General features: G+C 35.4%; 1 protein-coding gene across 1 annotated transcript; it reads right to left on the bottom strand.

The window, feature by feature from the left end:
• Positions 1 to 2,029: 2,029 nt before the first annotated feature.
• LOC124939813 (zinc finger protein NUTCRACKER) lies at positions 2,030 to 4,573 on the bottom strand. Its single transcript, XM_047480260.1, has 3 exons — positions 4,329 to 4,573; positions 3,774 to 4,170; positions 2,030 to 3,321 (listed from the first exon to the last, which is right to left on the bottom strand). The coding sequence occupies exons 1-3, from the start codon at positions 4,441 to 4,443 to the stop codon at positions 2,415 to 2,417; spliced, it is 1,419 nt and encodes a 472-aa protein (XP_047336216.1). The 5' UTR covers positions 4,444 to 4,573; the 3' UTR covers positions 2,030 to 2,414.
• Positions 4,574 to 14,006: the final 9,433 nt, after the last annotated feature.

Below are 14,006 nucleotides of genomic sequence, written 5' to 3'. Positions count from 1 at the left end.
GGTCCCTTTGCCTTACCCCGTTTTCCCCCTTGAAATAGCCTCCGTGAACTCCATTGACGCTAACAACAAAGTAGGGTGATAAAACGCATTGCATAATCCAATCAATAAAAATCATAGGAAAAGTAGAAACAACCAGAAAGTCCCAAATGGCTTCCCATCTAACAGAGTCGAAAGCTTTCTTGATATCTATTTTAAAATTCACTCTCGGGAATATTTTCTTTTTCTCATAGTTTTTTAAAAGGCTCTGCATGAGAAGAATATTATGAGAGATTGTCCTACCGGGGATGAATGTAGATTGTTTAAGATTTATAATTTTTCCAATGACATTTTTAAATCGTTTAGAAATGATTTTTGAAATTATTTTATAAATCACATTGCAACAGGAAATTGGTCTAAAATCTTATACTTTCTCGGGTACCGTAGTTTTGGGGATCAAGGTTAGAATCGATGTATTCCATTGCTTTAACATCTTCCTGTTTTGAAAAACTCCAGAACCCTATCAGTAACGTCTTTACCCACAACCGACCAATTGTCTTTGAAGAACTGTGCATTAAACCCATCAGGACTCGGGCTTTTATTCCCATCAATACTAAACAGAGCTTCTTTAACCTCAACCCTCGTGACCACCCTTATCAACTCGCGACTATCTTCTGTAGAGATTTTCGTATCAATAATCTGATACAAGGTATTCAAGTGACTTTGATGCTACATTCTTATACCCATAAACTGCTTATAAAAATCGATAGCCAAATCTTATACACCCTTTTGACCCTGAACATATTCACCATTATCATTCTTCAGCCTGTATACATTGTTTCTCATGTTTCTAGCCTTACATTTTCTGTAGAAGAAAGCTGTGTTTTTGTCACCCAACGAGAGCCAACTATGTCTTAATTTCTGTCTAAGAAAATTCTTTTCAAACTGACTCAGCTTCCTAAAGTTTTCAAGCACATTTCTTTTTGTTTCATTGAGTTGTACATCACTATCATCCCTTAATAACCTTCTTGTCAAAGCTTTGAAGATGATTCTTCAGGAGCTTAAGCTTCTCAGAAACCCTGTGTACATGTTGGATCCCCTGACATTTGTAGATCATACGCTTTCGAGAATACCCTTGAATTTGTCGTTTTCCATCTAGAAATTGAAAATTTTAAAGGGCCTTTTGAACATTTCTTTCTTTTTCCAGAACAATTTAATCGGGCAGTGATTAGATATACCCAGATTCAGAATGTGAAGTTGACTTATCGGAAATTGGTTAATCCAGTTCTAATTTACCAGACATCTGTCAATTCTACTTCTTCTAATTTGCTCATTTCTTCTCGTAGAAGACCAAGTGAAGAAATTCCCATAATTGGTAGGCTCGATACAACCTATATCTTTGATGCAGTCATTAAAGTCAATCATATCCCGAGTTATTTCAAATTTTGGGCTACGATCAGATTCGTTTCTAGTTACCCATATCTCAGCGTGGCTTTGGCATGGCTGGTTCGGGTGCCCGTTGAGCTGAAATTGTCGCTCTGCGGCTGGTCTAGCTGAGCTACGACTTGGTTTGGACCAGGAGGCTTAGGCCTATTTGTTTTGCAATTCTATTTTTTTAACTCTCATATAAACCCAAATCATTTCGTTATTTTTATTTATTTATAAATAATCTTTTTAAGTTTTATATAAAATTGTCCGGTTATTTAATAATTAATTTGGTGTGAGTCCAAATTAATTCTTTGTTTTAATTATGTGCAACGTGATCTTATAAAAATAATTTTAAGAATAATTTGTTAGCTCGAATTCTTTTTATAATTATAAATTGAAATATAAAAACTAAGTTATATACTATAATTAAAATTTGAACAAAATAATATAGCTTAACATGTTCCTGACAGTACGTAGTAAAATAAAAAACAATTCTAAAATATTGATCTAGGATCTTAGACTGCCTTCAATTTTTAGCTTTTTGTTTACCTTTAAAATTTTGGTGTTTATTGATTAATTCTTGCCCACATATGACTCGGATTTGTTTTGTTAAGATACTTGCATCAATAAATAAAATTATCTTTCAAAAAAAAAGAAAAGCATTGTTTTCCAAGATAATCACAATTCAAGTAAACTAGGTATTGAAATTATAAGGCTCAAATGTTTGCTCCCACATTTTATTTATTCCTTTCATAACCAAAACCCCTTTTTTTTCTCCATAGGCAACATCACAGAATATGCATGGCCTCTTAAAATTTCTCCACTATTCTTGAATAGTTCTCAAGATTTAACTTTAACCTTCCTTCAATTACTCCAATTCCACCTTTTTCTTTGTTCCATTATTCGTCACCACTAATCTCTTCTCGACCTTCTATTACCCTCACTTACTTATTATTTTTTCCCTTCGAAAATTTTTGGCTTCCAAGAAGATTCCATTTCATCAAATCTGATTAAATCCATCCGTTCAAGGGTGTAGGGTGGCAAATGGGTTGAACCCCAACCCCCAAGAAATCCCTTGTTTGTCCACCCGCGTTACAATCTTGCTCGTTCGGTTGTATAGTTTGACACAATGTTGGGAATATGCGCAATTGATTTAATGGAGATATGTCATTCCTCGAGCTTTCCATATCTCCTCCAAGATTACTACCATAAATCCCACAAAATTTGTTCTCAAATCGTCCATCATTTTGATCGCTGCCTTTCATGGCATAAGCACTTCCTAGAATCGAGGTATTGACCGAAGAAGTTGCCCCAATCTGTGCTGCCTTTTGTAACAAAGCCGTGGCAGACATGTTTGCGGTTGAGTTTGGTTGGTTGGATTGGTGTTGGGAGCTGAAGAGAGAAGGGATACTTACAAACTGCGGGTTCTCATTGTTTTTCTGCCCAAAGTTGCTCAAAGGAAGTGAAGTGTTAATGTTATTGTTCTTTGTGGCTGATAATAGCTCATGGTGATCAACATTATTTGGAACAAGTTTATTGCCAAATATCCAATTTAGCTGATAATGATCAGGATTAGCCACAGGATCATTTCCATATGCTAAAGATGATGATTCCGAGCTCAATGGGACATGTAGTTGATGGGGACTATTTGATTGACCCATCCATAGAGGTAGTTCCCGGTTCGTTGGATCGATATTCCCATTTGGCAAATGACTTGAGATCGGCTTGAAAATGGAAGAAAAATGCACTTGGGACATTCCAGAAACTTGTGGTGGTCCTATGAAAGGGTAGTTGAGATTAGCCGTTATAGGATTGGTGTTGTTGATGTGTGCCGCTAAGGCTGATGCAGCATTCACCCTTGCCGTCTCTTCGGCTAAGGCGTCACAGAATGCCCTATGGGTAATGAAGCTATCTCTCCTGCACAATATGGAATATTAGATGTGTTAAGAGAAAAACATCTAATTTTAGGATCATCATTCACTTTATTAATATTCAAAAATGTTTTATCCTTATGCTAGACCAAGATAAACTCAAGATTTATTGGACACATTGATATTTTTTCTTTATTAACACATCATTAATGCGAGTTCAAGATCAAGTTTATTAGGATAGTTGATTTTTGTTTTCTATTCAATGGAACACATAGACGCCCAATCTGAGACATATGAAGTGTTTGATTCATGCTAGATAAGATCAAGATTGATTGGGCTCATTTGTTTTGTTTTTTTTCTATTGAAATCAAAGTGATACCCCTATAGGCAAGGATATACACAAAAGTTTAGATCTATCGATTATTGCAAAAAAATAAATATAGTGTGATAACAAATCGAGTAAATAAAAAGCAAATTAATTAAAGTGGTTTTAATTACCTAGAAAATATTGTGCCACAGTCACACTTGTATTCCCTAGTGCCACAAGTCTTCGAATGAGCTTTCCAATCAGAATGAACTGCATACCTCTTCGAACACTTTTCGCATTTCCACTTCTTCTCTCCATGTTTTCTACAAAAGTGTTTCTTGATTCCCGTCAAATCTCCAAGAGCCCTTGACGGGTGATTATGCACACAACTTTTTTCGGGACAAACATAAACCCTCTTTCTCGGCTCCTTTCCCGTCCTTTGCTTCAACTTCCACGGTAGATTATGTCCACGTCGGTGAAGTTGTAAGTTTTGATCCCGTTGAAACCCCTTACCACATATCTCACACAAAAACCGATTCGTCGCCATTAGGGTTTTAGGAGATAACGCGATAACCTCCGCTTCCGGATCTATATCATATAAAAGAGTTGATAAGAATATATCATTTTTTGGATAGCATCAATATGGGATCAACTAAGTAAAGTAAGAATATATATATGGTTTATGAATATCCTGAAAATCTAGATTAAAAAGGAGAATAAGTAAAAAGGAGAAGATCAAGACTTGCCTGGTGTTCCGGGGAGGTTTCTTTTCTTCTTCAAGGGAGGAGGATTGGTTCCATCTTGTGGGTTTTCTATGAATCCAATTGGAAGTGCTTCTTCAGCCATTTTATTCAACTGCATGTAAAGATTGATGTTCTTTGCTTATATATGACTATAACCTAGCTAGCTAGAAAGAAGAGGCCAACAAATAGATGAATAATTGAGAGCCTTTTTCTCTCTCTCACTCTTTCTCTTTAAATTAAGTTGGAATAAGGATGTTAATGAAAACCCACAATATGAAGCAAAGAAATGAAGGTTTGTTTATATCTCTCTATCCCCGTGCGTGTGTAATGTAGTCATTTAGGTGTTTACTTACCTACATGCTTGAGATGATATAAAAGTATTTGCTTTTTGTGGAGGGGCGGTGAAAAGTGAAAGTAGTTTCCTTTTTATTGTCTCTCTCTCTCTCTCACTCTCACTTAAAGAGAGGAGTTGGCCACAAGTGAAAGGTGCATGATGACACATATGATGAGGTCTGCACAGAAAGAAATTCTGTGACTTCTCTCACTTGGAATGATTGTCCCATAATTTCATGTTCTTTTAAGTTTGTTTGGTTTTGGATTTCTTTTTATTATTATTATTTGAGGTTAAATTTAGATTATAGGTTTTAAAAAATTATAGAGTTGGTGAGTAATATAATATTTGGATTGAGATTGTGTTTAATAGAAATTAACATAACCTTGAAGTTTTTATTTATTCAAGGGCTTGATTTATCTTAGAAGTGAGTGTGCAAAACTGGATCTACTATGAGGGGTCCAGATTTTTTTGTTATTTTTGATTTTTGAAAATGATTCATTATATTAAAAATGAACATTTGAGCACAACGTAAAAAATTAAATGAAAAAGAAACTATACATTACCCAATAGCCAATAGGTTATCGAGTTCGTAAATCCTCAAGAAGAACAATTAACTACCTGACCGATTTCATCGATTTTTTAGAATAAATCTCAGAAAGCGTTCGACGATTTTTTTCAACTAGATAGTTATTCGGAAAATAATTTGGATGCTAAACCAAATATGTAGACTATCCAAACTTTTTAGTAACTACCCAATTAAAGACTCAAGCATTAACAAGTGAAATTTATTAATACTTCAAATACTACTCCATTTTTGTGATGTTATCCACTTAATTATTTTCAAACAAGAAAATTTAATTTTGATAGTGAGATTTAAAATGTTATATTGTGGGCTTGAGAATAGAATGTATTAAAATAGATATTTGAGAGTGATGTTCACTCCAACAACAAAATTTCACTTTGTTTAAATTTTTTCAAACAAAAAAAGAGAAAATGCATAAATTTAGCTCCCCAAGTCTTTATGGTGGATAGTGGAGAAGCCAATTCCCCAAAACAATTATTAAAATATCTGGATTGTATTGTCACCTTCTACTTAGTCTTTTTACCTAATTCATTATCATTCTTGATGAACTTAAATTAGAGATTAATCAACACTTAAGAGAATTCTTCATTACTTGATAATGATTGGATATGTTTATTTAAATACTTCTCATCTAGCTCTATTGATACTTAAATAGACATAATGATTGAGGGGATCATACTAGCTAGCTTTCTACATTCAAACAAACAAATAAATATTTTTATAATTTTATATTAATTTTTTTTTAGTTATAAATTTAAGTAGCAAAATTAGCCAATATGTGATTGAAGATAAATTCCTCCCCAAAACACAAATAGAAGAAATTCATAATTGGTTGATAGCATTTCTATATCAAGCCTCGTGACTTGAATCTCTCCTAAAGTAACAATAATTTACAGACTTTTTCTCCTCATGATAAAAGGAAAAAGATGAAGATGGGAGGGGCTTGAATGGAAGGTGTGTCATCACTAGTACTTCAAAATAATATAATGTAGTTTTTCCCTTGCTAGATTAATTGTAGCAAATATTCTTTAGTTGGGAGAGAATGGCTTGTAGATTCTACTTTGGCATAATGTCCATTATCATTCCAGACATCAAACAGTTTCTGATGTGATCTCTTATACAGAATTGGAGGGTGCATGTATATGTATGATTGTTAGTCTATAAATATTCATTACATTATTTGTATATGTAGATTCATTTGAAATCATTCTTTTTCTACATAAATTGTCTAATCTCTCTTTTTTCTTGTTTGCCATGTGACTTTTAACTTTTCCTTTCTAATATTTACTGTAATACAAAATAAAAACAAAACATGCATTTGAGATTGGTCCTTTACCCTTAATTTAACTAATTATCATATAGAGAATAGATTGACCATTTATCTTTTTAATTAATTGTTTGTTAGAGCTAGTTGATTTCATCTAAATTGAATTTTTTTACTAATTAAATTATTAGGATAGTTCAATTGTCAAAAGTGATTCCTAAAAGACTAAAAATCACAAACTTGATTGACATTTTAAACGTTTTAAATAAGGGTGAAAGTCATGGTTATAGGATAATGCTAGCTTCTTACCTTCAAAAAAAAATCACTATAAATCTGTATTAAATTTTGAATTAAATCACTATAAATCTGTATTAAATTTTGAATTAAATTTATTTTCTTCTTCTTTATTTTTAAAAGAAGATTGCTCAAATTAATTTGAGCGTTTTAATTCATACATTTGGTTGTAATCCTCTAAAGCAGATGCATTCTATATATGAGAATGCAGATGCATTCTATATATGAGAATGCATTCTAAAAGTCATCTTAACATGTTGCTGAATTTTGGTTCAAAGAGTTTCATACCAATTCAGAATTTTCACCATATTTTAGTTTGCAATGTTATTTACAGAATCATTTCAAATATAATTTTTAAGCAATTTAAATCTATTATTTATAATCTTGTTAGTCATGGGAAATCATCATTCATACATACTCGTTCAATATCTCATAATATTTTTCTCATGCAAACCATTTTAAAGGATTATAGTAGGAAGAGAATATTACCTAGGATTAATTTTAAGGTTGAATTAGAAAAACTTTTAATTCATTTAAATGTGATACTATTAATACATTCTTGATCGTTTCTGGATTCCCGAATATTTTTAATGAATGGATTATGCAGTGTGTTTCATCTACCAATTTCAATGTAAAGCGTGAATGGTGTTCATAGAGGATTCTTCAAAGGTGAAAATGGAGTCAACCATTCATCTTCCACCCATTCTGTAGGGAAGATGACATTACCCATATATGTTTTGATGACGACATGTTTATTATTGCAATAAATGAGTCAAGTTGCTCGTGAGCCGCTCGCGAGCCGCTCGGTCAAAACTCGACTTGAGTTTGACTTTAACCAAGTTCGAGTCAAGCTCGAGTCGAATCGTTTAATATTCAAGTCAAGCTTGAGCTCATATAATACTTACTCGATGGCTTATCGAGCTTTTTCGAGCATGATAATAAATAATATTTTATTTATTTTAATATTGAAACCTAAAATTTAAAATAAATATTTTTCTTCATAAATATTTGAAATTTAATTTTAGTTCAAGTTTTTTGAGCCAAGCTTGTAGGTAAATAGTCGAGTCGAGTTCAAGTCGAGCTAAAAATACTTAATCGAGTCAAGCTCGGGCTCAAACTGGTTTAAACTCGGCTTGACTCGTTTGCAGCCCTAATTGTTGTTAATGCGGATGTGGAATATATCAAAAACTATTAAGGAATCATTAACTATATTTTCTAGTATTACAGGTTTTTACATTAATGAAGAAAAAAATCGATTTTTATGGTGGAGTTGATAATGAAACAAAGATGAGCATTTTTCAAATGATGGTCATTAAGGAGGGATCTCTTCCAGTCATGTATCTAGGAATTCTTCTTTCTTCAAGGTAGATTCGAGTCTCAACCTAAAGGTCACTTATAGAGAATGTCAAGAACTATATTTATGGTTTGGCTTCCAAGAGGCTTTCTTACGTGGGTCGTATTAAACTTGTCAATAAGATGATTATGGGCAGTATTGGGTCATGGACTCACAGATTATGCTTCCAAAAATGACAATGAAGGACCTTGGTCGGCTTATGAGAGATTTCATTTAAGAAACCAAGGAAGAGACGGGAAGAAAGTCAAGTGGGATGATATTTGTAAACCAAGGCAGGAAGAAGGGCTTGGAATCAAGTGTTTTGTGGAATGGAATAAGGCCCTTACATATAGTTATTTTTGGACAATATAGAATAAACAAGAATCATTATGGGTCCGTTGGGTTCATTCGAGGTTTTTGAAATAATAAATCAGTATTTAGACGTGTAAAATAAAAGAGATTATGTCATGGTCTCTAAAAACGATTCTCAAATTGAAGCAAAATGTGGGAGGATGCATTAGATTTGATTTAGTAATGGAAAATGTACTTTATTTGGCATGAGCCTTGATTTGAGAGTCGGTCAATCCTTGAAAAACAGGAATTTGAAAGAGTTCGTGTTAGAAGAGAATATCAATCTACTAGTGTGAGAGATGTGAATGATGATAAATGTCATGCAATTTTGAGACGAATTTCAGAAGGTGTAAGAATTGAGATTAATCAGATGTCTTTTACTAAACAAGAGGATTCACATGTTTGAATGGTTGAAGTTAATAATAAATTCAATGCAATTTTGGCATGACAATACATTTGAGTTAGAGGGCAGATTGTTAATTAGGCTTATTGTGTATGCTCATGTGAAATCATACCCCGGCATCAAATTGTACTTTGGCTTGCCCATCATTAAAGGCTCATGACGAGAGACAGAATCATCAGTAAGTTTATGACAATCCCGAGTATTGTTGTGTTCTTTTCTCTAATAATGAAGATTTGATTGCTCATATTCTTGGTGAGTGTCCTTATAATAGAGTAATTTAGAAGATTTTTACTAATAATTTCATATTTAGTAGCTTTCCCGGTGATTGGAGTCATATTAAAGGTTTAGCGCTCACAAAGGCTAAAAGTGATACATTTTATGCTAACTTTTTCAAGTGTTACATTGGAACGGTCTTATATCAAGTTTTGATGGAAAGAAGCACTAGTAACAAAAGCATATCGATCGATAATACCTTGATTACCAATTGGATTTAATCTGATCGTTACCGATCGCTAGAAGCTCTCTTGATATTACAAATTCAAAACATGCTGATTGGACTTTAATCAATCGTTATATGATAATATCGATTGGAATCTAACCGATCGGTATAGGATAATACTGATTGAAATCTAACCAATTGTTATTAGGTAATACCGAAACAAAAAAGCAGACTCAACTAGCGGCGACGACGATAAGAAACCCTAACCCATTTCTAGGTTATACATTTAGTACATCATAAGTTGAGAACATAAGTGAGTAGTAAAATAACTTACTCTCTTTAACATGAGCACTTTATCTTGAAAACTATCAATTTCTCTATTATTATCATGTTCGTCAAATTTCATGTGAGTATATAGGTGAGGCCCTGATGCCATCCTCTTCAATTCCATCAAAAAGGGCAACTCTTCCACGTCGGTACTCCCTGAATATAGCTTAAAGAAATGAAGAATGTCATTCATACCAGTTTCAATACCAGTTTCAATCTGTTAGTTTAAGTTATAGAAAGAAAAAGGAGAAAATTATTTAAATTAAGATTAAAGAAGAAATCTTTAATTAAGTTGAATTAAAAAAACGTTTTAATTGATTAAAATGAACTTAGGATAATAAAAATCAATACGACGTAGTTTTGATGTTGCGTTGATAATTGAATAAAACTAAGTTCTGCAAATATTTAATGAGCAGATAAAGTTGAAGAGTCGTGAGTAGCAGAGATGGCGTCAGTAGAGCTGAAGAGACATTTGTTAGATAAAATTAGACCGGTTCACATAAACCTAACTTAAATAAACATTCCATGCAGGAACAAGGAACCGGACCGGTCAAACAAAAGAACCGGCTAAAGAAAACTAGCCGGTCAAGTCAATAAACCGACCAGGAACACTTGGAACATGACCGCACAAAGAAAGGATCGGCCAAAGCTTAAAACCGGAAACATCAGACAGCCGATCAGCCACAAGGCAGAGGAATAACCGGAAGAAGTCCGGTTATACTACTCACACCGGAAGCCATCCGGTTAAGTCGAATGACCGACCAATATAAGAAGACAATTCGGGTATCTGTTGAGAATGATACCAAAGGAACAGACTGAACACTTCCATATCCATACAAGTCTAAGGAAAGTCTGCAGGCTGCAGAAGACAGTCCAACAGGATCTTTCCACTTCGGGATAAGTCAGAAAGGAGATCTTCCAAGTACAGACAACTGTCTAACAGACAGTGTCCACATTGAGTAAAAGACAAACTTAGCAGGTTTGTTTTACACACCGAAAGAACAGACCGTCAGGTCTGAGGTTGACCGTCAGGTCTGAAAAGATGACCGCAGGGTCTGAATCACTAAAACACTGAACCTCTGCACTTCTTCTCAGCCAATCAGATTCAAGGAGATGAAATATGACCGTTGGCATATTTCATCTATAAAAGTGGCAGTTGAAGAAGAGTAAATGTGGGACACAGAGAGACAAAAGGGATAACAAGAGATTCTAAGAGCTTCTAATTTACAAGTGAAAACAGTGTATTTTAGAAAAAGCCTAAGTGCTAAAGTTGAAGTGTGTGTTTTACAATTTCGGTACAAATTGTAAGAGTGTTATCAAGCAGGAAATAAGTCTTGATCGGATTGTACTTGTATTCCTTAGTGAATATCCTTCTCACGGTTTCGAGAGGAAGGGGTGACGTAGGAGTCTTATCTCCGAACATCCATAAAATCTGTCTTGTCATTTACTTTCTGCCGGTTCCATTATCTAACCGATCCGTACCGCTCTAACCTACTAAAAGCCGAATCACCAAGTTACCGAAACCGACCCATCATTTTCTGTAACCTTCATCATCCGAAACCGGTTCTGCCTATCATACAAGTGTGCTGCTTCAACCTGAAACAAACCTCTTCCGCGCTTGAACCTAGTTCAAGGGTTTGTGACAGTTTGTGTAGTATTGAAACCCCGGTGTTAATCTCTAACCGGATTAACCACCACCCTTCGAGTAAGAACCGCTAACCGGTCCAACCCCCGGTCCTCCAGCGGCTACCTAAATCCTAACAATTGGTATCAGAGCAGTTAGTTTCAATACTCAAGCAAACATGTTTCAGGATAGGCCTCCAATGCTAGAAGGTGATGACTTTGCCAACTGGAAGGCACGCATGCACCTACACCTAATCACTTTGGATGATGAGATGGAGTCCATTCTGGCCGAAGGACCGATAATCATTGATAAGGACAGAAAGGAATGGACAGCTGAAGATAGAAGGAGAAACAACCTGGATAACCATGCTAGAAACCGGATCTCCAACAGTGTGGATAGAAATACATACTGCAAGATCAGAGACTGCAAAACCGCGAAGGAGACATGGAATACGGTCATTCAGATCTTTGAGGGAAATGAAAGAACAAAGGAAAACAAGATAATGGTGGCTACTCAGAAGTTCGAAAGAATCAAAATGAAACCGGGAGAAACTATGAAAGAGTACAGTGACCGGTTCACTGGTGTGTTAGATGAGCTAGCAAATCTTGGCAAGAGGTATGATAACAAAGAGGTCATCATGAAAGCTTTGAGATCTCTTCCAAGTGTATGGGACATAAAGACAATGGTAATGAGGGAATCAAAAAGCCTACGTAAGATGAAACTACACGATGTATTCGAAGATCTTAAGGCATATAAGTTTGAAATAAGGTCTAGAACTGAAGAAGAAGTCTCGGCCTCAACATCAACCAGAGCACTAATCACGTCTACAGAACCGGCTGTACTCGCACTGGCACCTGTACCTGTACCTGTACCGATCAGAACCGCCGAACAGTTCACCGAGGATGCCATGGCTATGCTTGCACAAAAGTTTGGAAGGTTCATGAAAAGGAGCCAACCAACAAACTACAACTATGGTGATAAATCTAATGTAAGGTGTTATAACTGTAACTGTTTGGGACATTTTAAGTGGGAATGCAGGAAACCAAGGAGGGATGACCGGAAACCGGATTACCAAAATAACCGAAGCAATTATCAACAAACCGGTGAAGGAAGTGAGGTACCGAAAGCACTGATAGTCGATGATGGAGGAAGCTTATGGGCTCACAGTGACAGCGATGATGAACTCACATGTCTTATGGCAAATGAGGAACAGGTATTTGACTCTCCCTGTGAAGAATTTACTAAAGATGAGTTATATAATGCATTGAATGACATGGTAGAAGAATATAAGAACCTACTAGCCATGCTACTTAAGCACCTCAACATTAGAACCGATCCTATAGTACCCATTCCGACAGAACAAGAAGTACCCGTTATAACCGAACCGGAAATCATAAAACCAGATGAAACCCCTAGCATAGAAACCGAGTTAGAAACCGAACCACCACTTAGTACCGAACAGTCTAGTGAACCGACTAGAGAATTAACCGAAGAAGAAAATGCCCGACTCCAATATAAGATGGCTGCATATAAGAGATCCAGTGATATAGTAAAGAAAATGTGTGGTCATTACAGACATCCCCGTTGCAAGTTTGGCCTAGGATACACAGAGGATAACTCCAAAGACCAAAAACCCGTAGAGAAAGTAAGGCTTACAAGAAGTAACCTGCCTCTTATAAGATTCCTTAAAAGCTCCTGGACCGCTGAAGAAGAGTTGACCGCATACTATAGGGAAGAAAAGCTAAAATACGACTATGTTGGTCCAACCGACTCTGAGAAATGGCTTGACCCTGTGAAAAGAAAAGCCGAAATTCTCAAATATATGAAAGCCAATCCTGAACCGCATAGGTCAAACCAAAGATCACCACCATTTAAGACCTTTGTAGGAAAACCGAGATACACAAGACCGAGTACCAAAAGGACGGTTAAAACCCTAGCAAAGAAGGTCGTCCGGTTTGTCAAGGTTTGGATACCCAAGGGACTAATCTCATGTGGACCCAAGTAAATGTGGGTACCAAATAGTTGTAAATATGTATATTTTGCAGGATCTAAAGAAACGGCTAGGAAACTCTAAATGGTACTTGGATAGCGGTTGCTCCAGGCATATGACCGGAAACAACAACCTGCTAACCGATATCAGAATAGTAACCGGTGCTCTAATCACCTTCGGTGACAACTCAAAAGGTATAATTGTGGGCAAGGGTAAGATTGTCCATGGTAACTTAACTATTGATAATGTACTTTTAGTTGAAAACATACGTTTTAACTTGCTTAGCATAAGTCAAATGTGTGATGCTGGATACACGGTAGAATTCCTTAAACATGCATGCTTAGTTAAGAACTCTCAAGGTATTATACTACTAACCGGAAATAGGTTAGGTAACATCTACAAGGTAGACTGGAAAACTAAGGTAGAATACCCTATATGCATGATAGATAAGACTGATCAAACCTGGTTGTGGCATAAGAGACTAAACTATCTAAACATGAAAACCTTAAACTACATTCGCGGTAAAAAGCTAGTTGAAGGCATTCTTGACATAGTATTTAACCAGGATAGGGTTTGTTCAGCATGTCAAATGGGTAAACAAACTAGGTCAACCTTTAAGAGTAAAGGAAATATACAATCTAGCCGATGCTTAGATCTTCTTCACATGGACTTATTTGGACCGATTCAGGTCGTTAGCCTAGGAGGTATGCTTTACACCATGGTAGTTATTGATGATTAT

The sequence above is a fragment of the Impatiens glandulifera genome, chromosome 5, assembly GCF_907164915.1.
Source record: "Impatiens glandulifera chromosome 5, dImpGla2.1, whole genome shotgun sequence".
NCBI classification, from domain to species: Eukaryota; Viridiplantae; Streptophyta; class Magnoliopsida; order Ericales; family Balsaminaceae; genus Impatiens; species Impatiens glandulifera.
Note: the sequence above shows the minus strand (reverse complement) of the source record. Positions and strands in the feature narration are given on the sequence as shown.